At 51.8% G+C, this 23,028-nt stretch overlaps 2 protein-coding genes across 3 annotated transcripts; one reads left to right on the forward strand and one right to left on the reverse strand.

The window, feature by feature from the left end:
* Positions 1–213: 213 nt before the first annotated feature.
* On the reverse strand, positions 214–9,362 carry CSDC2 (cold shock domain containing C2). The gene is made up of 4 exons (XM_074871032.1): positions 9,188–9,362; positions 2,764–3,029; positions 2,370–2,492; positions 214–2,108 (listed from the first exon to the last, which is right to left on the reverse strand). The coding sequence occupies exons 2-4, from the start codon at positions 2,937–2,939 to the stop codon at positions 1,946–1,948; spliced, it is 462 nt and encodes a 153-aa protein (XP_074727133.1). The 5' UTR covers positions 2,940–3,029; positions 9,188–9,362; the 3' UTR covers positions 214–1,945.
* A 5,816-nt stretch (positions 9,363–15,178) lies between these two features.
* On the forward strand, positions 15,179–22,594 carry POLR3H (RNA polymerase III subunit H). Of its 2 annotated transcripts, none has more exons than XR_012629247.1 (7): positions 15,179–15,253; positions 15,981–16,108; positions 17,334–17,430; positions 19,049–19,135; positions 20,133–20,196; positions 20,817–21,488; positions 21,708–22,594. XR_012629247.1 is itself a non-coding variant. In XM_074871033.1 (7 exons), exons 2-7 carry the CDS (start codon positions 15,998–16,000, stop codon positions 21,759–21,761), a joined length of 621 nt encoding a protein of 206 aa, XP_074727134.1. In that variant the 5' UTR covers positions 15,179–15,253; positions 15,981–15,997; the 3' UTR covers positions 21,762–22,594. The 2 variants fall into 2 exon arrangements, 1 of the variants encoding a protein (XP_074727134.1); XM_074871033.1 differs by having other exon boundaries at positions 20,817–21,024.
* Positions 22,595–23,028: the final 434 nt, after the last annotated feature.

A 23,028-nucleotide genomic window follows, 5' to 3' on the forward strand; every position in this document is an offset into this window, starting at 1 on the left:
AGCCCCCTGTCCCAGGCTCAGGGTCTGCTCCCCCCAGCTCAGGGTGCTGCAGGGCTGGAGCACCCCAGGGCCCCCCCAGGACATGCTGTGCAGATGTATCTGTCCTGCTGTCTGGATAAATCCCTGGGTGCTCCAGGTCCTTTACCTGGGAGAGCCACCAGCGTCCCCACTGCAACACACACACAATGGACAAAGAGCCAGGATGGGCAGGGCTCATGGGAAAGTCACTTTTAATGGTTTATTGCCAATGTTACAAAGGTCGACACACGGTCAGACAGGCGGGAACCACACTGGAGTTGTAAAAACACCAAGTCTAGGGTTTTAGTTTATTTCAAAAAAAAAAAGAGAGAAAAAAAGAGAATCAAACAAAGTTTGCCTTGGCCAAGCTGACTGCGTGTCCCAGGGATGGCTGGGGCCTGAGACGGCATCGTGCAGCCCCTGGGAGAGCCAGGCCTTGGGTTGGCAGTGAGATTGGCTATGGGGTCCCAGGGCAGTCCCCACACCAGCCTGGGCTGTGACAGCATGTGGTGGCTCCTCCCAAATCCACAGGGCCCCAGCTGTTCCATGTGGCACCAGCCTTGCCCCCATCCTCTCCCCACTTACAGCAGACCTGTCCCCACCGCAACAGTGGTGGTAAGAAAGGTGGAAAATGCCCCCCCTCCAGCAGTGCTGAGGACCAGCAGTGCCAGCGGCTCCCACCCTGCACAGGGGGGCTGCTTGCCCTGCTTCGAAATAAACCCCTTAAGATGCTGATAATCTCTGGCACGTCTGTGCAGGCACCATTTCCCTGGGGTCAGTTCAGGCCCAGCCAGGTACATGCCACCCCTGTCCCACTACTCCCTGCCCTGTCCCTCCCCACGGCCACGGGAGCCTGCCTGGCCAGGGTATGGCAGAGAAGACCAAAAACGAAGTTTGTGCTTTGTATACAAGACCCTGCCTACACCGAGGGGCTGGGGAGGAGGTGGCTGCACTCACCCCACAGCCGAGGCTACTCAAACCCCTCAGCCCCTCGCTCCCCCAGCAAGCTACGGACATGCACACACACGCACACACACACACGCACACATGGGAAGGGGGGTCCCCAGGGGGCTGGGAGGACAAGGGGAGGAGGAGGAGAAGGCGGCTATCTCCCCAAAACCATGTTGGCACTGAGCCAAGAAAAGTGCGTTACCCACCCAGTGGCAGCGGGGAGCACAGAGGTGCCAAGTGCACCCCTGCCCCATGCCCAGGTGCAGCCCCCCGGGCACAATGCCGAGTGCCCCTGACACCCTGCCAGCAGCCATTTGCCCCTTAAAACTGAATTTTTTCTGTCTGTAAGCCACTCACCTTCCCGTGGCACTGCTGACCTGAGATTTTTTGATGGAGGGATGTGACTCAGGCAGGTGCCGTGAGCTGCCAGCGATGGGGATGGGTCTCAGCCACGCAGTCCCCACACAGTCATACGCCTCCCCACGCCACCCCATTTTCCCCAGCCCCACGGCATGCCCTGCTGCTGCCATGCTGTGGGCAGCGGGACCAAGCGAGGTGCCCATCTTGCAGGAGTGGGGTTCAGGAGGACAAGCCAAGCACCCCCAGCCTCCCCCTGGCCCTCTTCTGCTCTCAGCACCTGCTTCAGCCCAGGGCAGCCGGAGGGCCAGGGGGTAGGATTGGTTCCCCTGCTCCCCATGGCCTTGGGGGCAAGGAAGGGAACATGAGGCTTGGTGCTGCCCCCGGAGCTGGGGGGCAGCAGGGGAGGGCTCTGCTTCCTCCATCCCCCTCAACAGACACTTACAAACACATACAGAGAAAGGAAACCGTAACCTTAGAAAAGACACCGAACGCAAACGCCTGCATGTTTGGGGGCAGCCCCGGCCCCACTGCCACCTCGGCTCCCCCCGCGCCCCCTGCGAGCGGCCGGGCAGGCTTGCTCCGTGGGGCCGAGTGGCTGGCGGCCCCCCCTGGGCGCCTAGGAGCCAATGATCTGGCCAGACCACGTCTCGTGCTTTGTGTGGGGTGCCAGGTTGGTGAGGACCACCTCCACTGCCTGGAACTTCTGGTTCTTGGGAGGGATGGGGCAGACCTTGTACGTCACCTCGTCCCCCTCCACTGGGACGTACTCCCCCTCGATGCTGTGGGAGAGGAGAGGAGAGGTGGTGGTCTGAGGCCAAGAGCCAGACCCCTGCCCCAGACCACCCAGCACCAAGGAAGGCACCTGACCCACCAGCTGCACCTTGGGAAAGAAAACCCACCAGCAATGGGGGGTAGAGGACAGGCAGAGCCCCAGCCCCACCCCATGGAGACATCCCCACCCCAGCCCACGGGTCTCCAGCCCCTTGCTGATGGAACAGCTCCCCCAGGGTGTGCCGGCACCGCGTGACCCCCAGACTTACTCAGACACGTGGACAAAAATATCCTCTGTGCCATTCTCAGGGGTGATGAACCCATGGCCCTGGGAGCGAGAGAACTGCTTGCAGACGCCCTTGAAGATGGGGCCAGCGGAGGCACGTGCCGTCCTGCAGGAAGAAAGGGATGGAGATGTCTCACTGGTAGCACTCACCCAGGGGGGCAGCACAAGGAGAGGTTTGCTATGAAAACATGGCATCCCCCGGGAGAACAGATGGCAGCCACCCACAGCACCCGGGCAGGTGGATGCGGTGATGCCGGGCGCTGCGATGGTGATGTGCACCAGGTGTAAATGGTTCTGCAGGCTCTGCTGGTGCCCGCAGTCCCTGCTCGGCTCAGCCGGACAGTCCCAAGCCCACTCACCACATGCCGGGTACTTACGCTGAGTAGGTCCTGGTCCTTTTGGTGGGGAGGGGGCTGGGCAGGTCCCGCAGCAGGAGGTTGCCCCGCTCCCAGATGCGGCTGCCCTCCCGCTGGAAGGGGAAGGTGGGCCACACCGGAGACTTGGGGGAGTGCAAGGGTGGCACTGCCGGCGGGGCACTGGGGTCCGATGACATGGTGGGGCTGGTGGGCTCCTCCGTTTTGGGGATGGGTAGACAGGCGTTAGGAGAAAGGGTGCCCGGGTGCGTGGGTCTGCTGCCTGCGACCTGGGGAGCAAAGTAGGGGGCAGTTACAGGCTCCCCCAATGGGGAGCAGTTTGCTGTCAGGAATTTCCCACTCTCCTCCCAGCCCCACATCCATGGGGGCAGGCAGCATGCCGCCAGCCTTCGGTACCGGGCACCAACCCCTGGTGCTGGGAATCACCCCAGGAAGCCTGTCCCAGCTTGGAGCAACCTGGGATGTTCCAGAAAATCAATCCCAAGGGAAGGAAAGAGCCTGGTTTGTGGCTTTGTCTTTCATTTTCCAGGATAATCTCGCTTATTAGATATGAAATTGCTAAAAAGCACACCCTGGGAGAAGGAGCAGCTGAGCACAGGCTGCCATGGGCAGGGACCATTTTGGGAAGGATGCCCATGCAGTGCCAGCACGCCCAGGCCCCCAGCCCCAGCCTCTGAGATCTCCCCCAGCACAAGATTTCTGCTAAAAGGGTGAAGGAAAAAGGCTGAGACAACAGGTAGGTCAAGGTCAGGGGTCTGAGGTCACCCCACCGCTGGAGGTTGCCTCCATGCTATGGGTCCTATTTAGGACCCAACCCTAGCCCCAGCCAGAGGCTCACTGCCCACCCAGACACATCCCTACGGGGAAGGGACACCAGAAGGCTATTGCGGGGCTGCTGGCGGCACACACACCCTTTGGGCACCTCAGATGCACCACGACATAAGCACAACCTCCCGCCACTGTGGTCATTGGGATGTGGCCTGACAGCCAGGTCAGCTGCTGAAGAGCAGGAGCCAGAGCAAGCATGGGCATGGCTGTCCTTGCCAAACCACCTCAAGCATGAAATTGGGGGGGTTGTGCATTTTAAAGCCTCCCAGCTCTGGTGCATGATCAGCACTGTAGCCGCTTGCTCAGAAAGCCTTTGCTCTGCTGATTTCTCTGCCCATCAGTCGCTGCATCTGATGCTGGGTGCCTCTGTCTTGGGGTGCCCCATGCCAGCAGCTGCTTGGGGATACTGCTCTTTCGGGGTGCTGGGTGGGGGCTCACCCATCTCTGTCACCGCTCAGGCTTGGCGGTTTCCCCATCACCTGGAGCTGAGGAGCCTGACATCCCATGGAGTTACGGTCCCCTTCCCAGCCACCCCCTTCAGTCCTTCCTGCCCCACTGGGGCATGCGGTATCTTTTGGGATGACACCTGCACACACCAGAAAACCTGGAGAATATTTAATTTGTTTTCTGACTCATCTGCAGCCCCTTGAGATGCAGAGGCCCTGGGGGGACATGCGAAAGGGGGTCACCTCTGCTCTGAAATTAGCAGGCACCAAGGACATGGGAAAAGGTTTCTAGAGCAGTTGAAGTTTCGGGGAGGGACCAGGTGACTCCTGTCCCTCTTCCCCTCTTCCGCTTAGCTTCCCCTGCCAGGGGGTCTGCCTGCCACTGGGTCCTGACTGCTGCCAGTCCAGCTTTGATGTCCATCCACACCTCAACTGGAGTCTTAACAGCTGCCCCCTCTCAGCCCTGCAGAGCTTCACCCCAAGGTCCAGGCAGCAGAGGTCACACTGGAGTCCCACCCCAAGGCAGAAGCCACCATTTTCCTCCTGCCCTCCTAGATGACTTCCAGCCATGGCAGCAAACCCTTCTGAAACGTCTCTCCCCTCACTGGCTTCCCATCCACCACTGAACCAAACCCTTCATGTGCTTCAGTGGCTCCTCTCTGCCATGAAGCAACTGGAGCACACGTGCCTGTCTTCTGCTGCACAGCCCACCCCACACCAGGGCTGCTCGGCTCCCAGTCCACCGGGCTCAGCATCTCCTGCCTCCATGCCCAGGGTCGGCATCTCCTTCTCCCATTCCCAGGCTCAGGCTCACCATCTCCTTCCCCCATGCCCACGGAGCTCGGAGAGGCTCAGGGAGCATCCAAGTGAGACACCCAAAAGCTGGAGCAGCCACCCAGCTGTTGCTCTGTTCCCACCTGTGACCCCTGTCTGGCCGCTCTGACTGCACTAGTGAGCAGCCTGGTTGCTTTCGGGCAACAAAAAGCAATGTGGTCCCCAAGTGTCACTGCAGGATCTGGTGCCTTCCCAGGAGGTGTCAGGACTGGACAAGAGGGACGATTCGGGGGAAGCAGCCCTCGGTTCTCTGTCACATCATGGAGCCACCACTATGAAAATGGCTTCACCACGGCGTGCCTCCTCTGTGCATGCTTTCGCTGACGAGGCCTTTTGGTTCCCCCACCAGATTAGGAACAATGCAGGGTATTTAACCTGAATAACGATGCTTGGAGCAAACTATTAGTATGCTGAGGGGATTGGTTGGCACCAGGAGAAAGAGCTTCCTCTGGCGGGTCCACAAGGGGCTGGAAAAATGGAAGTTTCCCAGAGGCAAAAGAAAAAAAAATATAAGAGGCCAAGGGGAAGGGGTGTGCAAGAGGGGGAGCCTTGCAGGGACAAAATGACGTGGGCAGATGAAGTGGCAACTGAGAGTGGGCTCGCCCCATGTTCACCTGTGAGACCAGCCCAGGCTGGGGTGCCCTGGAAGGCTCTCTGCTTTGGGGGACGAGCGGTGGTGAGGAGCAGGAGCATGCTGGGCAACGCTGGGGGAGAGGAGGCAGACAGCCCACTCCTGAGGCCCAAGGGCAGCAGCAGAGAGTGCCCTCCCAGGGCTGGTGTTTGCCCCCACGAGCTGAGCTTGCCCCGCGAGGAAGAACAAGACAGATGTGATCGCCCGCAGGCACTTTGGGAGGCTCTGACTGGCCCATGGGGGTGTGGGGGAGAGCCCTGGCATGGGGCGGCAGCTCACCAGGATGAGCACGGGGACAGGGCACAGCAAGGCTGTGGGATCCCCGTCCTTGGGGGTATGCAACCCCCCCAGACATGTCCCTAAGCAGCCTGCTCTAACTGAGGCATTGCACCTAACCTCTGCTTGGAGCCGGGGCTGGAGCAGAGACCCGTCCTGAGGCCATGCCAAGGCTGCTCCCATGGCCAGCAGCACTCTACCCCTCTCCAGTGTCTGGCTCATGCCCCCAGATTTGTGGGTCAGCCTTGGGGCCCGGCAGCTGAACGCCTGGCTTTGCCAGTGCTGCTGAAGCTGACGATGAGCAGGAGCTTTGGCACCACGGGGGGCTCCGGGGCGGGATCCTGCCTCCCACCTCATTTAAATCCCCGCAGCAAACAAAGGGACCGAGGAAATTAAACTCATGGCAAAAGCGGGCTGAGAGAAGAGGGCAGACAGGAGCACGTCCTCACCAGTGTCTCTTCCCCTCCCAACCCAGCCAGAGAGCTAGGAAAGCCTCCCCTGTCCTTCTCCTTCCCTCCCTGTGCCCCACCCCACCATCCTCTCCCCAGACCTTTCTCCACGCTGCAGCCCCAGCAGGAACCAAGGAGGAGGCACCTGGGGCACAGGAGGCATTTCCCCCGGCTCCTCCATCATCAGCTGGGGCTGAGAGCATCTCTCCCCACTGTGGGTCTCTCCCAGCCTGGCAGACACCACCCACAATACCATGTCCACCCCATGCACGTATACGGTGCAGGGATAAAATCCGGGTCACCTGAGGAGGCAAGCAGAGGCTGCAGCAGCCTGGCTCTGCTGCGGGACATGGGAAACCTTTCCAGTGTAACCCCCCCTCCGCTGCCGCTGCCGGACCTCCACCTCACTCGTCCCCATCTCCCTTCGGTGGCTTTGCTCCGAGGGTCCCCTGAGGTGGCCAGTCCTCCGAGCCAAGGATGTGTGTAGATGGCACCAAGCCCAGTGCTCCCTGGAAGGATGCTCTTTGTAAAAAAAAAACCCCACCTTGTCTGTCCTCCCCCCTCCCCAAAGAAACTGTCTCAGAGTGAACCCCCAGAGCCTTCTGGTGACAGGGTTTCCTTCAGCAGCAGCAGCCAGCTTTGCTTTTATATTTTTCAGAGGGCAGGCTTCCGAGCTGAGCTGACAGTTGGGAACGCTCTCAGGCGAACGCAGGAAACCCAGGCCAATTAAGGCAGACAGGCAGTAGACACATCAGCTTTTATCTCAAGATCCAAGTACCCCATTCATCACCAGGGACTGAAAGGTCTGCAGTTTATCAAATAAAATCACTGTCTCTCTCCCTCTCTTTAAAGCCAAACACATTGACTTGGGTGCTGGCTGTGACCTTGTTTAACTAAACAGCATTTCAAGGTCCCCCAGAAGGGGGGAAGGAGCCTTCTGAAGAGACTCCAGCCTCTGCCTGCCACTCCCCATTCATTAGCGACAGCGAAGAAAAACCCCTCATGCATCCCTCGATCGGGTGGGGGAATACATATTTAATTGGCTTAATCGCTCCCGGCGAGTCGGCCCTCCCGCACAGCGCTTCTTTGTGCTCCTTCCCATCCGCCAGAACCCCCAGGCTGCCCAGGATGGACAGACAGACGGGTGGACACTCTGCTGGCGGCTGTCACACTCCAGCTCTGGACATGACCCTTCAGCTGGCCTGCCGTCACCTTTATGGGCTGCTTCCTTTCATGCCGCCACATCCCTTTGCAAATCCCTGGTTCAGATGCTGTCTGCACCACGCTCGGGTCTCCTGAGTGCCACCGCTCCCCCCGCCCCAGCTGAGGAGCTGGAGGTTATTTTCCCTCTGCTGCCTTTTCCAGCGAGTTCCCACACAGGCTCTTCCCTGCTGCTCGCCATCACGTTTTCTCCATTGCTCACAACTGCCAGCGGTACCAGTTTAGGAGTCAGGTTTACCTTCCCGCTCCTTTCACCCCAGTAGCAAAAAGGTCTCTGTACATTGAAAAGACACCCCATCTCTGCAGCTGGCTGCCGGCAGCCATCTCCTCACCCCATGGAGCAGGGAAAGCGATGTTCTGGCCTGCCGCCATCCTCAGGGAGGCTGATGCCCCCCCAGACCCAGTCTGTCTAGACACAGGCTGAAACAGAGAAGAGCTACACCCCTCCAGACGCAGGAGCGTGTCCCCAGAGCTCAATGCAAAACCAAAAATCCTATTTTTCAGCTGCTTGGCGTGTTCACGCACCAAGGGATCCACCGACAACACAGTGGCCAGCAGAGATCCCAAATCAGCATCTCCCGGGGGGCTGCCATGAAGGGCACGAATCAGCTGGGGAACCGGGATGGCTCCAGGCAAGGGTTAGCACAAGCAGGGCCACCGCAGCGCTCACCAGGCTGTGTTTCTCCATCCTCCCTCCCTCAGAGGAGACTCACAGCCTCGGTGTCTGGCAGGTTTTTATAAATGCTGTCTCTGTCCGATGGTAATGAAAGCCTCTCAGCACCCCCCACCTTTTTTGCTTACCAGATCATGCTGTTAAGAGTTAAATACCAAGCAAAGCAATTTCCTTGCCTACCCTGCATGTTAAAAACCCCTTTGCTGAGACAAATTACTATAGGAAAAATAAACTAGGCGGTTTTTGGGGAATACACACTGAGAGCGTCCCCTCCCCAGCTAAGCCAATCACGCTCACAACTCCAGGGATCTTTGCTGAGATAGTCTCGCCTACGATACAGCCTGCTTAGCGCTAAAATATGAATGTCACCTTTATGGATCAATTATAAAAAGCTCCCTTAGTCAGTGCTGGGCTGCCCAATTCTCCGGGAGGCCATGGGGGAGAGCAAGCAGGCTGCCAGATGCAAAGGGAGAAGCCATCATGGAGGCTTGATTTACCTTTTAAGCATATATGCATAATCATCACTCACAAATACCAAGTTTGTGGGATTTGGTTGTTTTGTTGTGGGTCTTTTTTTAATTAGAATAGTGTCTGTTCAAAGACCTGGAGCAAATGTCCTCGTCTATGTCCTTCCTTCCTCCTTTGTGGATCTAACTTGCCATCTCCAGGAATGAACAGTGCAGCCAGTCCCAAAGAAACCCCAGTTCAAGCCCCCATCATTATCAGCCCGCTTTAATAAGACGGATTTTTTACAAATTGCCTCCCCCTCACCCGGCAATCGGAGAGCTGGGTCCCAGCTGATCTCAGCCCTCCATTGCAAAGCCCTGGCTATTTGCCCCCCAGCCAAAGCGGGTGTACAACGCCGCCGCCACCCCCCCCCACCCCCCCAGGAGTTATTGTTCCTGAGGCTGGTGGGGAATAACCAAAGCAGAGGAGGGAAGTCGCGCTTCACCCTCGCACCTCTCTGCCGTCAAAAGGAAAAAGCAGGTTTGAAAGAAAAAGTGCATGAAGTTTAACCTCCAGCTACAATAGCCCAGGCAAGCTGGATGGCCATTGTGCCTCCCCTTACCTCCTCAGCAGTGATGGGCTCCCTGGAGCTGCGCTCTGCAAAGCATCGGTGCTCGGCGGGGCCGAACGCTCCTCCACTACCTTGCGAGGAGCAGCGGGCTCGCCTGCAGCCCGGCTCTGGGGGGCTTTCTCTGGCTGCCTGCCTGCCTGCCTGCCTGCCGGCTGCCTGCTGATGGATCTGCGGTATCTGATGTGTGTATGATGTGCGCCTCGCACACACACGCATCTACACGCCTTCCCCTGACGTCAGGGCCAGGCCAGGGGGAGCGGGCAGGTGGGAGGGATCAGCCTGGTCATTTCTGAGCTAGGCTTAAAGGAGCAAGTCTGTGCGAGGGGCTGGAGGGAACAAGGGTCGGCCCCGGGGGGCTGCATCGCTCTGGTTACGCAAAGTGATGTGCGTTGGTGGCACGGCTGGACGCAATGGGGCAGCCCCACAGGCTGCAGGGACAGCGGGATGGCACTGGAGCAGGGGATGGGGCCAGGAGGCCAGGTCTGGACCAGGAGGGGTCCTCTGCAATGGGTCAAACCTCTCTCCTGTCACCCCAAGTCCGCTGGTGACACTGCAGCTGCCCTCCCCACCTGCCCAAGTCTGCAGCCCCCCAGCACCCACGGGTGCCACAGTCACCCCCGCTGCAGCAGGAGAGCACGAGGGGCACACGTCACAAATTCACCCTATGGCCCCGCTCCCCTGCTCCAGTCTCGCAGCCATCACAAACCTAGGTGCTTTCTAAGGGTCTCATTTCTAGCAGTGCACTATGTCAACCCCACCACCCCAAAAGATCTTTCCTTTCCGTTTTCCCCTGTGCCAGTGTGACTGTGCTCAGGAGACCCATCTCCACAGGCAGAGGCAACATCATAAATCGGCCTGAGACTTTCTCTCTTGGGGACACAGAGTGATGTGATGAGGACAGGAACCAATCGTTTGCTGTGTCCACTGGGGAATAGGGTGAGGAATAATGGGGTTTAAATTGCAAGGATCAAGATTGATGCTAGACATTAGGAAACACTTTCTAACAGAACAGACAGTTAATTACTCAAGTAGATTGCCTGGGGAAGCACCGGAGTCTCCATCACTGGCAGTTTTTAAGAACAGGCCAGGTAGGCATCCTTTGGGGGGAATTTAGGTGATATGGGGCTCATTTTGGAGCAGAAGGGTGGACCACACCAGCACCTTACCAAGCAGGTCCCTGTGATCCTGGAATAAAATTTGCAAGAACTCCGAACAACCATGGCACAGTGTCAGTGCTGCAGGGAGCTGTCACGGGCACCTTGTGATTCAGGGTGGTTGTGGGTTAGATTTGGTTTCTTAAACATGACTTTCCTTGACTCCTTTCTCTTCTAGGTGGCTGAATATGATGATGCCAACTGGACCAGTTCCACCAACGACCCCTGGGGCTGCAGGGTGGTGTACGAGTTGTGTGGGAAGCCATGAGGCATGGTGCAGAGTCAGGAGACAGGATCATGATTGCTCCTCCTGGCTGTATCCATTCATCCAGGTAGCTGGGTGTTGATCCGTAGCTGTCCCAGGGGCTTTGGCAGAGGATCACAAAGCAGTTGTGTCTCTCCTGTCAATGAACTATAGTGCAGAAAAGGCTCCATAGACAGAAGAGACCAGCAAGACCACCAAGAAGCACTGAAACCCCAAGTGCCAGTGTGTTCTGTCATTGCCCATCACACTCTGCTTGTGGCTTTGCAAGCAGTTTTCCATGATGAAACAGGAGTCCCATTCCCCCCCTAGAAACACCACGAGCTCATCTCTCCAGTCTACCCTTCAAAACCTTGCAAAAGGGAAGGAGAAACCCAGCTAGCTCTCAGTCTCCACTCCAAGTTTCTCCTGAGATGGCCCATCCTCTCCTGGGGAACAGCTTGTGCTGGTTTTGGCTGGGGTACAGTTAATATTGTTCACAGTAGATAGTATGGGGCTATGTTTTGAATTTGTGCTGAAAAGAGTGTTGATAACAGAGGGATATTTTAGTTACTGCTGAGCAGTACTGACACAGCATCAAGGCCTTTTCTGCTTCACACACCACCCCAACGGTGAGCAGGCTGGGGGTGCACAAGAAGTTGGGAGGGGACACAGCTGGGACAGGTGACCCCCACTGACCAAGGGGATATTCCATACCATATGATGTCATGCTCAGTATATAAAGCTGGGGGAAGAAGAAGGAAGCAGGGGACATTCAGAGTGATGACATTTGTTTTCCCAAGTAACCATTAGACGTGATGGAGCCCTGCTTTCCTGGAGATGGCTGAATCCCTGCCTGCCAACAGGAAGTAGTGAATTAATTCCTTGTTTTGGTTTGCTTGTGCATGCGGCTTTTGCCTTACCTATTAAACTGCCTTTATCTCAACCCACGAGTTTTCTCACTTTTACTCTTACGATTCTCTCCCCCATCCCACTGAGGAGGAGTGAGGTAGCACTGTGTGGGGTTAGTTGCCAGCTGGGGTTAAACCATGACACAGCTCTACATATCCAGACCAGGAGGATCCTGAGCTGGAAACAGCTGGAGGCCAGAAGAGTGCTGGGGACATGCGGTACAGACATGCCCTCTTCTTCCCCAGGAATTCGTTTAACATTTGTACACTGAATATCATAAATACCTGTACTTCCCCACCTGATTTGTGGTACACCAGGGTTAGCCATGTGCCCAACTGCACGTGTTAAACAATATAAACTGAACAGAGACGAGCGTCAGAACCTGAATCTCTCACGTAGTCACCAAAGGCTCTTGACAGAAAAGGCACAGGGAACTCAAAGTGTGTTTGACTGGAAGGTGGCTCTGGGCATGCGCTGCAGTGGAGGAGGCAGAGAGTCTAAAGCATGCAAAAATGATAAAAGGAGAAGAGGGGAAGCTTTGATCAAACAGAGTGTGGGAGTGGGGGTGCCAGAGATGCCTGCAGAGACAGAAGCAAAGGCAGGAGCGTGGAGGACTTTGTATGTGAGAAGATAGATAATTCCTTTGGAGTCAATCAAAGGAGGGCCAAAACAGTCTAGATGCAAATTACCACTCACCTCCTCCAAAGTCCCTGCGCCAGTTTTCCCCAACAGCCATGGGGATGTGGGGGCAGAGAATATCTTCAGCAAAATAATTTGGGGTTTCTTTCATTTTCCTCCCAGTTTCTGAGCCTTCATGTAACTTCAAATAGTAATTTCCAGGTTTCCTGTACAATCATGAGAATGAGAAATATCTGGGATTTTCTCTGAGTGACAGAAAGACCCTTGTGCAATCCCTGGATTCCAGCAGCTGAAGCTTAAAAAAACCCAGCAACCAAGAACCACGCTCCCAAATGTCGGAAAAACCCCAATACTGCTGAGAGAGACTCTAGACACCTTATGGTCATGTATGAAAATGTGTGTACAGGCACTGTGGATTTGTGGTTATTCATTGTGTCAGTACTACTGGGACAAAAAGAGACCACTCAGCAAAATGAAGCTGTTCACACAATCTCCAACATCAAGATACTTTAGCTGCATCATTAAATAGAGTGTAACTCTGAGTGCTATCAATATCTGAGTTGAGACAACGCCCATGCTTTACAGGGCAAAGTTTGGCTTTTGTTTATATTTTTACATTGGAGACGGTGCTTATGAAATACGGAATTCCTCCAGGGAGAAAACCTAGGTGGCAACAGAGCAACATCCATCACATGTACAAAGGCCCAGGCACACACTGCTTGAGATCAGGGGAGGTTACCTGCAGCAGGTGAGACTGGAAATATTCCCACAGCCTGTAATGTTACTGGTGGAGGCTGAGAAATTGCCAGTCAGACTCAGCCCTGGTGGTGTTTGTAGCCTGGTATCTAAGGCAATGAAGCTCATCCAACACTGTCATTGCCAGCTTCCTCTCCACACATTTCAATTTGGTTTCCTCAGAGTAGTATCAAAGCACCTGCAAGTTCCACCAAAATACGTAGCTGCACAGAGAAATCCTGTCATCCTTACTGAAGAACAGCCTGCAGTGTTCAGTCCTTGTTGGCAATCATAGAGCTGATACAGGAGAGATTCTGTATGTCCCCACCCTAGAAGAGCTTCCTTGGTGCCTGCACTTTATGAGAGTAAGACACAAGCCAGTATGAAGCGAGGCCTTGCAGACCTGCTGCTCACACAGCTGGTTTTTGGGGGCTGTGGATCAGGCTGAAGGGAGATGCATCTGCTTCGTATTGGGCACCCAACAGCCCCCAATGGGACATGGCTATTGGAAGCATGAAAAATGTTAGGTCAAGGATGGGCTAGAAATGGAAGTGTGATACGACTTTGTCCAAATCCACTTCTCTCCATCTCCCATGTTCTCCCAGGTATTCAGCCTACTATTCCCCTGAGCTCCTGCCCCTATTTAACCTTACAGTTCTTATATACAAAAGCATCAAGAGTGATCACCTTGCCAATATCAATAGTGGCTAACTTCTACCTCCTCATGTGATACCAAAGCTATTTCTTGCCCTGCTATCAGAAGTGGGACAGGGGAACTATTGTCTCTTCTGAAAAAGTAGCTACAGATACCTGCAAAACTGCACTCCAGCTAAAGTTCAAACCTTGCACCACCAGATCTGCATGAGGCCAGGACAGAACAGCAAGGGATGCAGCATGTGTGACAGCAAAACTGTGCTATGCCAAGATTAGCGCAGCCACGACTGTAGCGGAGGAGAAAGGAGCCTTTGTAAGGCTCCCTAAAGTAGGACGAGAAGAGCAAGAAATGCTGGGGATTTGGGGTTGAGGTGTTCTGATAGAGCGGTATCTGCTGCGTTGGCAGCAGAGCTCCTTGCTGAGATGATAGATGCTGATCCAAGAAAAATGCTGTTCTTCTCAGGTGACAGGGGAAAACATGTTCCTGGGTCCCCCATTTAATACAAACATGCCAAACATGTGCAGACCAGCCATGTTTATTTAAAAAAAAAACCAACACAACCCAACAGATCCTGGTGAACCAGGAATAATTGCAAAAAGATCAGAAACTCCTTGGCCAAGACAGGTATCTTGTTAATGAGGCCTAGCCATGGTATTTCCAACCTCGTTTTCCCCTTCCTGTTCCAATACAGCTCAACATTTAATGATTTCTTATATAAACCACTCATTACTGTCCCACTAGGCGCTGCTGGGGAGTGTGGGGGATGACATACTTAGCCTTTGCATCAAAGCCATTATGCTGACAGTGCAGTTTCGACTGTCAGCCAGAGATGTTTGGTTTTCCTGGCAAATCTTTTTTTAAACACGCTTTAAACAACCTCCTTTCATTTTTCCCAAGAAATTTCAGACATTAGCACACCCCCTTGTTTTCTACCATCCCTCATGCTGCTTACGTCGCTGCAGAATACACCAAGGCCTTCAAAATCATACCATGAGGATTTTTTTTTTTGTAATTAACACTCAGAATAAATGATTCCAGCTTTACATCACATTTTACACACAATTTGTTCCCGGTGATAACCTTAAATATTGGGCAGTCACTGCTGTGAAGAATACCTTGCAGGTGCAAGGGGGCTATAAACCCCCCTGGTTTTGCTGTATAGTGAGGTAAACAGCTTAAGTATTGGCTCTCGCAGAGGTGCAAATGATCACTGTTGCCCTGTCAGGATTGAAGCTTACGAAAATTATAAATGAAACTACAGTAAATGCAATTGTGGATTGCTTCCAGTGACACAACGGCTGCAGCACAGAAACCACTTTCCGGGGCGGCCCGGAGAGACACCGGCAGTGCGGGGATAGGTGGGGGGAGGTACACAGAGCAGTCCTGCGCAGGGCGCCCGCTTGCTGAGAGCCTTTCCACGTTTATATTGACCAAAGCCTTTCAGAGGCCACCAGAAACCACGGCGGCCCAGGGCCGCGGAAGCCGGGCCCAACCCCACACCGCTAACGGAAGGTAACGGCCTGAGACACCCCCCTCCCCCCGCACTCAGGAGGGACAAAATGGCCGCCGCGGGGTGGGGCGCGTCGCTCCGCCCGGCCGGGCGCGGCGGGACAGGGCTCCGCCCCCACGCCAATCAGGGCACGGGCCCACCCGCCGATGGCGATTGGCTGAGGTGCCGGCGTGAGGCTGGGCAGCGCGTGGTGGGGCTCCGTGTGCGGCAGGTGGGTGAGGGAGCGGCTGCTGCCCCGCCAGGCCGGGCGGGCTCACCCGCTCCCCTTCCCCTTCCCCTTCCCCTTCCCCTTCCCCTTCCCCTTCCCCTTCCCCTTCCCCTTCCCCTTCCCCTTCCCCTTCCCCTTCCCCTTCCCCTTCCCCTTCCCCTTCCCCTTCCCCTTCCCCTTCCCCTTCCCCTTCCCCTTCCCCTTCCCCTTCCCCTTCCCCTTCCCCTTCCCCTTCCCCTTCCCCTTCCCCTTCCCCTTCCCCTTCCCCTTCCCCTTCCCCTTCCCCTTCCCCTTCCCCTTCCCCTTCCCCTTCCCCTTCCCCTTCCCCTTCCCCTTCCCCTTCCCCTTCCCCTTCCCCTTCCCCTTCCCCTTCCCCTTCCCCTTCCCCTTCCCCTTCCCCTTCCCCTTCCCCTTCCCCCTGCCGGTGCGCTCCCCCCGCTCCCTACAACGGCGGCTGCCTGGCCGCCGACCCCCAACAGCGGTTGCGTGGCCGCCTTCACCCTCTCCTCCTTCCTCTCCCCCGCAGCGGCCGTTGCGCAGCCGCCTTCAAACCCTACCCCACACCCCCCCCGCACCCCGTTTTGGGATAGCCAGGGAGCTGCCCCATTAAGCTCCATGCGAGACGTTGGGGTGGTTTCCCAGGCCCGCCCCGCATTAGGTGTTGGGGGTCTTGGTTGTCCTTGCAATGCTCTGGTTCCTGAGGCTGTTGGTGTCTTTTCGCTCTCCTCAGAGGTGCTCCCTCACACCATGTTTGTCCTGGTAGAGATGACTGACACAGTAAGAATTCCTCCCTGGCAGTTTGAAAGGAAACTAAATGAATCCATTGCTGAAGAGCTAAACAAGAAATTGGCCAATAAGGTAAAGCATGGGTCATGTATAGATTGATGCAGGTGTCATATAACATCCCTGAGTGTTTCTTCCTTTTTATTTGTTCCTAATGAGATGTGTGGTGAGGGATCAGAGTAGTTTAGATGTGAACACCATCCCTAGGAACTGAAATATCAGAGACTGTGAACAAAGAGACAGCCACATATCATCTCAAAGGGGACTTTTTTTATAATGGCTAATGCTGTGATGGGAAGATACAGAGACACCAGATGGGGCAGAGAAGCATGGAAGAGAAGTGAGAGTAACTGCTGGTTTGTGTGTAGAGCAGCAATCTGAAGCAGATTCTGAAAAACAGATACACTCTAACCCATCCAGTGAGGGAGTTTTAAAAAAGATGATGTAAATAAATGTGAAACAGTAATACTGGAAGAGAAATGAACGTATTAATAGCTGACTTGGTCTGTGCTTAGTACTTGAAATACAGTGTGGCAGTGAGACATTGGTCTTTGGTGAAAGGTGTAAAAAAGTGTTCTGTTGTAGACCAGGAGGTCAGAGTTTCCCTGTGTGGCCCCTGGGACTGTGATTAGCATACAGCTTTCAGCGTGAGGCAGGTGCAAAACTCAAAATGCAGCTTGGGAACATGAAGGGAGCTCAAAAGAGCAACCTGAAGTGATCAAGGGTTGTGAATAGCAGATCATACAAAAAGTCTTCCCTCATCCACTTATGCCTGGTAGGTGCCCCAGATTTTGTAGGCTGTGAAGCCATCTCAGAAGTAGCAGAGAAACTAAGCATTGTCCTCATCTCTCCCCAGAGCTAATACAATTAAAGACAAAGGCAAGCTTAGAGGCTTCTGAGAGCCGAACTCTAGGGAAAAGTATGTTTAGCCTTTGTAGAAGCTGTGAGGCTGGTGAATGATGTCTGTGGGCAGCTGTTTACTATCTTGGCAGGTCAAGTTCTCTCACTGCTGACAGTTGCTCCAAGGGTTTCTGTTTGTAGCAGTGATCTTTCCAGTGCCAATGAAAACACATGCTGCTGTAACACTTGAATAAGTTAGGGTTCCCCTACAATGCAGTGTGGTTAGGTCTGGGGCTGTTGAAGGGAGTGTACCAAAACAGCCTCCTTCCCATCTTGCTACCCTTCTGTTGCCTTCTTTTGAAAATGTGTGTGTAGAGCATAAATTTGATGGTTTGCTTGATTTAACCTGGTGGGTTGCTTGATTTATTGCATTTAATTAATTTTTTTTTTCTTTGAGCAGGTTGTATACAATGTCGGCCTGTGCATCTGTCTGTATGATATCACAAAGCTGGAAGATTCATACATATTCCCTGGAGATGGTGCATCACATACCAAAGGTATATGCTTGTTGTCAGTTATATAGTTTTGCAGGTTAGTGATCTGGAAATGCAAACTGAGTTCAGTTGTTAGGGAAAAGAAATTTAAAGGAATTCATTGAAGTTCATAGCCTTAACTCTGTTCCTTTTAGGAGGGCATGAGGAACATAGCAAAAATCTCTTCTTTTCTTTGCATTTTTTGGGTACAAATACAGCATTAAATAGCCAGTCCTGTTTGCCTTCTCCAGCAGCCCATCTCTGTTCTACAATTAGAACCGTGTGGGGTAACAAAGGGGTTAATTTAATTTAAAATTATTGGAAATCTGCACGTAGAAAATAAGTTGTATTAATTATTCTGTGTTTCTCTAGTATTTTTTCTTTTCGAAGCTTAATTTCCCTAGCTAGAATGTTGAAACATGTTTCTACATATAACATTTGCACAGCATTTGATGCTGTTTTCCTAGCTGAAAGTTGTGCTACATTTTTGTTTGAGACTTAGACAGATCTGGTTCAGCATACATTTCTAGTGACTTTTTTTTTTAAAAAAAAAATGACTACTTTGATTTTTGGCAAATCTGTCTGCATAAAAACTGGAAGTAAATGCATAAAATCAAATTTCGTATTTTTTTAAAGTTTTAAGTTTCTTTAAACTGCTAAGAGATGCATTTTTCTAGTTGAAATTTTCAATGTGGAAGCGTAGCTTGAGCAAATGAAATCTTTCCTGTTAGAAGGGAACTGGACTGACTGTATGTGGCTCCCCTTGTCTAAATTTTAACTCCAATAGAACTCACTCCCTGCAAATAAAAGCTTCTCTAATACTAAAGGAGGATGACAGGCTTTCCTACTTGCTTTAATCTCCATTCAGCTTCTTAACTTGGAATTACTCCTTGAACTGAAACAAGAGAATATATTCTCTCTGAGCTTGGAAAAAAGTCTGCTTTCGGAATCTGGGGTAGTGCTTTGATAAATCCTGTTGTGTTTGGTACAACACTTTCTTTAATGTACTGCCTGATTGTACATAAAAGAGGAACACTGAGTATAGACAGCTAAAATAATGTTAAATTGCTCATAAGCATTGTTTGGCTAAGATTGTCTTAGTATAGCGTTTGTATAATTATAAATGCAAAATGCTTAGTTAGAAACATTTTATTTAACCTGGATGAAAAATCCAGTTATGTTAGAGAATCTTCTTTACTCTGATAATATTGTATATCAAATATTTAAAGAAAATGCAGCATTGCAGACAAAGATAAAAGGAGCAAAAGTATTACAAGAAAGTATAATTTCAACTGATACTCTTGGCCTTGAAGCATTGTGTAGGAATGCTCATATTGTAACTTAAGCAGAGGCCCTGCTCCATGTTCTTCATCTCACATTCTGTGAACTTGCAAGATTGAAGAGCAGAGAACAGGACACTGCTGATCAACCACTGTTGAATTCGTACCAAACAGTTAGGAATCAGAACTTTTATTCCTGTTTTTCTATCTAATCAGTGCCTGTAAGGAAATTGGAAAAGAAACTGGGTAGGCATTTTAGAGGACATATAGGGTGTGGGATTTTGTTTTAATGGCTGCCACCCTGTGGAAGGAGTATAGTTCACTAACATGGACATAACATTAATGATCTGTTTTCTTTTAAGTGCATTTCCGCTATGTGGTGTTCCATCCCTTCCTGGATGAGATTCTGATTGGACAGATTAAAAGCTGCAGTCAGGATGGCGTCCATGGTAAACCGCAACTTCTAACATTAGGGGCACATGAGCTGCAGAGCTTTTGGGTCTTTTGAGATACTGTGATTTCAGGTTGTATAGTGCTGTGTGTAGGCTAGTCAAAGACTAATTACAGGCCTCTAACGCTGCTCTGACCCAAGGGTGGTTGGTAGTTTGAGCCTGACAGCTTCCCCTGCCCTTGATGGTTTTGTCTGCGCTCCCCTTTCCTTTTGTCATTTATGTGCATGCCCAAGAAGAACGGGCAAGCCCATCTGGAGTGTAGCCTGGAGTCATTTTCTCGCTTCAGTTAACAGAACTTTTTTTTTTAAAGTGGTAGTATTGGCTCGCGCTCGTCTAATATATCTTCCCTATAATTCTGTGCAAATTCATAATTGTTTTCTGTACCTGAAAACATGGCAGGGAAACGTCTTTGTGAGCACAAAGTGCTGTCAGATTCATGGAATACATAGTTGATGAGTTGCTTTCCTTTCTTGTAGGAGTCTTCCCTGCAAGCAAGCTCCTCTGCTCAGTTGTTAAGTTAGGACAATAAGATTGTCGTGGGTGTATTTGTTGCTGGATTTGGGCATGTCCACTCTGATAAAATTCAGCGTTGTGAAAGCTCAAGGGGGAGGTGGGGGCTGTTCTAACGTTATATTGATCTTTATTTAACATGTTACATCTGTGATTTCTAAGCTCTTTTCTGTCGAAGACCTCTATAGCATCTGACTCACTTCTTGGAACGCTTTCATTTCCAGTCCCGCTCCAAACAGCCTTTTCCTTTCCCAGCGGGCACGAAGACTGTGCCCTCTGTTGCTGTATGTACTTTCAGCTGGGTGGTTGCTTTTGCTGCCAACTGAAACTGAGCGTTGTGGCTCAAAGAATAATTCCTGCATGATCTCAGATGTCCTTCCTGAAAGAGGAAGGAGGATGAGTCTAGAAATGCATTTTAGGAATCGCTGTGGTACATCATTTGCAAAGAATCGTTTCAGTCTTAATCAAATTCTTTTCTCCACAGTTTCTATTGGATTCTTTGATGATATTGTCATCCCACCAGAATCCCTGCAGCAGCCAGCTAAGTTGTATCCTTTGATCACCTTTGATAACTTTACTACTTCATTTCAAAAGATTGTGCAGTGCTGGCCCAACAGGCATTCACTACTGCAACAATGAAGGTGCTCAGTGGCAGAAGGTAAGCTGCTGTGTCGGGCAAGTCCTGCAGACTGTTATCACAGCTAGACAGGCCTCACGCTTATTAGGTTTTGCAGGATCATTGTGCCCGCTGATAGAAATGAATGGCAGTGTCCCCCGAACACCCGCGTTGTAATCCCTGCCTCTAGTCTTGGCTGCTGATGAAGACTGAATGCTGGTTTTACCACATCATGTAATGTCTGGATACATGGTGTGTCTAATATACTTAATTGTGGTAGGTGAGGTCGTCTTGGGTTTGAGGGGTTTTGTTTGGTTTGGGCTTTTTGGTGAGTTTTTTGAACTTTGCCCAGCAACATGCACCTTGAAGCAGGAAAATCAGAAACAAGATGGGGATCCCGGGCTGCACAGATGATGACCTAGGACAGCGCATTGTGGTTTGAGAATTAATTGTGGAAAAGCTTTGAATTGAGTCTGTTCCCAAAACTGTCAGAAAGGGATCTGTCAGGCAGAATACGGATCATTTTCATCCTTAAACGCTTGGCGTGGCCAGCGATGAAGCAGAGCAGGTGTGGGTATGGGAATATGAGACGGAAGAAGGGGCCCACGACCTTTACATGGACATTGGGGAGGAGATCCGCTTCCGAGTCGTGGATGAAACATTTGTCGATACATCACCAACAGGGCCGAGCTCTGCAGAGGCTTCCACTTCAAATGCCACAGAAGAAGTCCAGAAGAAAGAGGCACCCTACACTCTTGTGGTAACTATGTGCATAATTCATACAGTCCTGTGAATGTTGTGGTTTATTCTATGTCTAAAATAGCATCCCTTTCCCGAGGAACTGATTGCTTTAAGCCGACCATGAAGCAAACAGTCACAAAATGAAGGGAGTGGAAAAAGGGAGAAACGAGATTGTTCTTGTGGTCACACTGTGTTTGCTGTGTGTTTTCATTGGAACACTTTGTGGTTGTTGTTGGAGTTTCGCAGGAAGCTGATTTAAAGCAGACTGTGGATGCAGGATCTGCAGGTGGGAGTGAGCGTACAAGGAGCACAGAGCTGGGAGAACCACATCAAGGTTTACACAGCAGCTAAATGGTCTTTCCCCAGCAGTGTTTTGGTGTAAGACCCACCTGTGTACAGTGCAAGAGAAAGACGGATCCAAACCAATGAAAGCTGTGTTTTCTCACAGCTGGAGTATGTTGGGACAGTCAGGAGGTAGAATGGGCAAGTGTTTGATTTTTCAAGTGTTGAATGCTTGGTGTAGTGTTGGCGAGGTTTAAAGGAGTCTGGGCAAGTGCTGGGCAGGCTCTGATAGGAAAAAAAAAAAAAAAAAAAAAGTACCTCACCCATAACTCAGGGGGGAGAGATTTTGTGGTTTTATGCGTTTACTCCTGTATTGTCTGTGCAGTTTACAATTGCGCACTCTCTTCTCTCTGTGAACAGGGATCAATCAGTGAGCCAGGCCTGGGCCTCCTGTCGTGGTGGACAAACAGTTAGCTGCCATCAGAGCCTGCTCCGCAGAAGGTCTTTCTGGTGGATGTTTGGGGGATAATGGGATCCTGCGGGTGTTCGTTGCCCCTCCGAAGCTGAATGAGAAATTAGACCTGCCATTCTCTGTTTCCCCTTCAGCTTCCAACCTGCCAGATCAAGACAGTCGCTTTCAAGAAATGTCAGTGATCTGTAGAAGTGAATTTACAGGCACAAAAAGCCTTGAGCGCAGCAGCAACAAACTCAGCTGGAGCTTTGGTCTCCTGCCCTGGAGGGAAAACTGGGGAGGTCTTTACTTGCCTGAATTAAGAAGGGAGTTGACTTCAGTGAATGAAAGCAGGAGAGAATGCCTGTCAAGAAGTATTGCTTCCTTGGGCTGAGAGCTTGATCTCAGGGGGGTGGAAACCTGCCCTTCTTTTTACAGGAAAGGGAGAAGAAACAGCAAAAGGCTAGAGTTAATAGAGGCGTGGTACTCTGGAGACCTGGGAAATGCTGCTGATGGGAGAGCAGGGGAGGTGGAGGTAATGTTCTGCTATGAGGGCAAACTTAACCCATGGATGAAGTCAGCCAAAGAGAACTGGAATGACACTAGTTTACCCAAAAGTAGGTTAGGCTCTGTGAATTTTACCACTGTCAGGCTGCTTATTGTGCTGAATGGAAGTACTTTATTGGGTGGGCTGTATTTATGTAGAATGAGCTAAACTTTGCCAGAGTTTGGCTAAAAATACATAATTATGAATTGAAATGGACCAAGGCTGCTTTGAGCAAGTTAAAATACCTGATCGTGGGGGTATTTATACCTGTGCTAATACCAGAAATGGAATAAATACTTAAAAACCACACAGCCTGCCTTCCTGTACAATTTGTGGGGAAACTATTAGCTTCCTGCCTAGCAGGAAGAAAAAAGTTGCCTCCTGCAGTTTAGCTACTTGGATTTCAAGGCAGACAGTGTTGAGACCAACACTTTGCTCTGCTCTAACAGCCAATAACAAACAATTGCCATCACCCTCCCCGACAGCAGTGAAAGGAAAGGGGGGAACAAAACGGTGAGTAAAATCTATGCAGGGCCCATTGCCAAGAGAGTGATGTTGCACATAATTACAAAGCCAGCCACATTTGGCAGGAAGGGGCTATAATTCCCTGGGATAGTGGGTCTGCTTAACCTCCAACTGTGAAAACAAAGCCTGAGTCACTAGCACCCTCCCTGCAGCGTTGTTGGAACCCCTTAATTCTGAACTGTTATTCCTGGTGCATTGCCCTAATTAAAAGGGAGCCC

This window comes from Strix uralensis, chromosome 5, assembly GCF_047716275.1.
Source record: "Strix uralensis isolate ZFMK-TIS-50842 chromosome 5, bStrUra1, whole genome shotgun sequence".
Taxonomy (NCBI): Eukaryota; Metazoa; Chordata; class Aves; order Strigiformes; family Strigidae; genus Strix; species Strix uralensis.

What these genes read in the sequence shown, in the direction of transcription:
- CSDC2 (XM_074871032.1), bottom strand. Translation starts at nt 2,939, where the DNA reads ATGTCATCGGACCCCAGTGCCCCGCCGGCAGTGCCACCCTTGCACTCC. An exon ending in AGGACCAGGACCTACTCAGC is followed by an intron (nt 2,493 to 2,763) that starts GTAAGTACCCGG and finishes TTCTTCCTGCAG; the next exon opens with GACGGCACGTGCCTCCGCTG. An exon ending in ATTTTTGTCCACGTGTCTGA is followed by an intron (nt 2,109 to 2,369) that starts GTAAGTCTGGGG and finishes CCTCTCCCACAG; the next exon opens with CATCGAGGGGGAGTACGTCC.
- POLR3H (XM_074871033.1), top strand. Translation starts at nt 15,998, where the DNA reads ATGTTTGTCCTGGTAGAGATGACTGACACAGTAAGAATTCCTCCCTGG. An exon ending in TGGTGCATCACATACCAAAG is followed by an intron (nt 17,431 to 19,048) that starts GTATATGCTTGT and finishes TTTTCTTTTAAG; the next exon opens with TGCATTTCCGCTATGTGGTG. An exon ending in AGGCACCCTACACTCTTGTG is followed by an intron (nt 21,025 to 21,707) that starts GTAACTATGTGC and finishes CTCTGTGAACAG; the next exon opens with GGATCAATCAGTGAGCCAGG.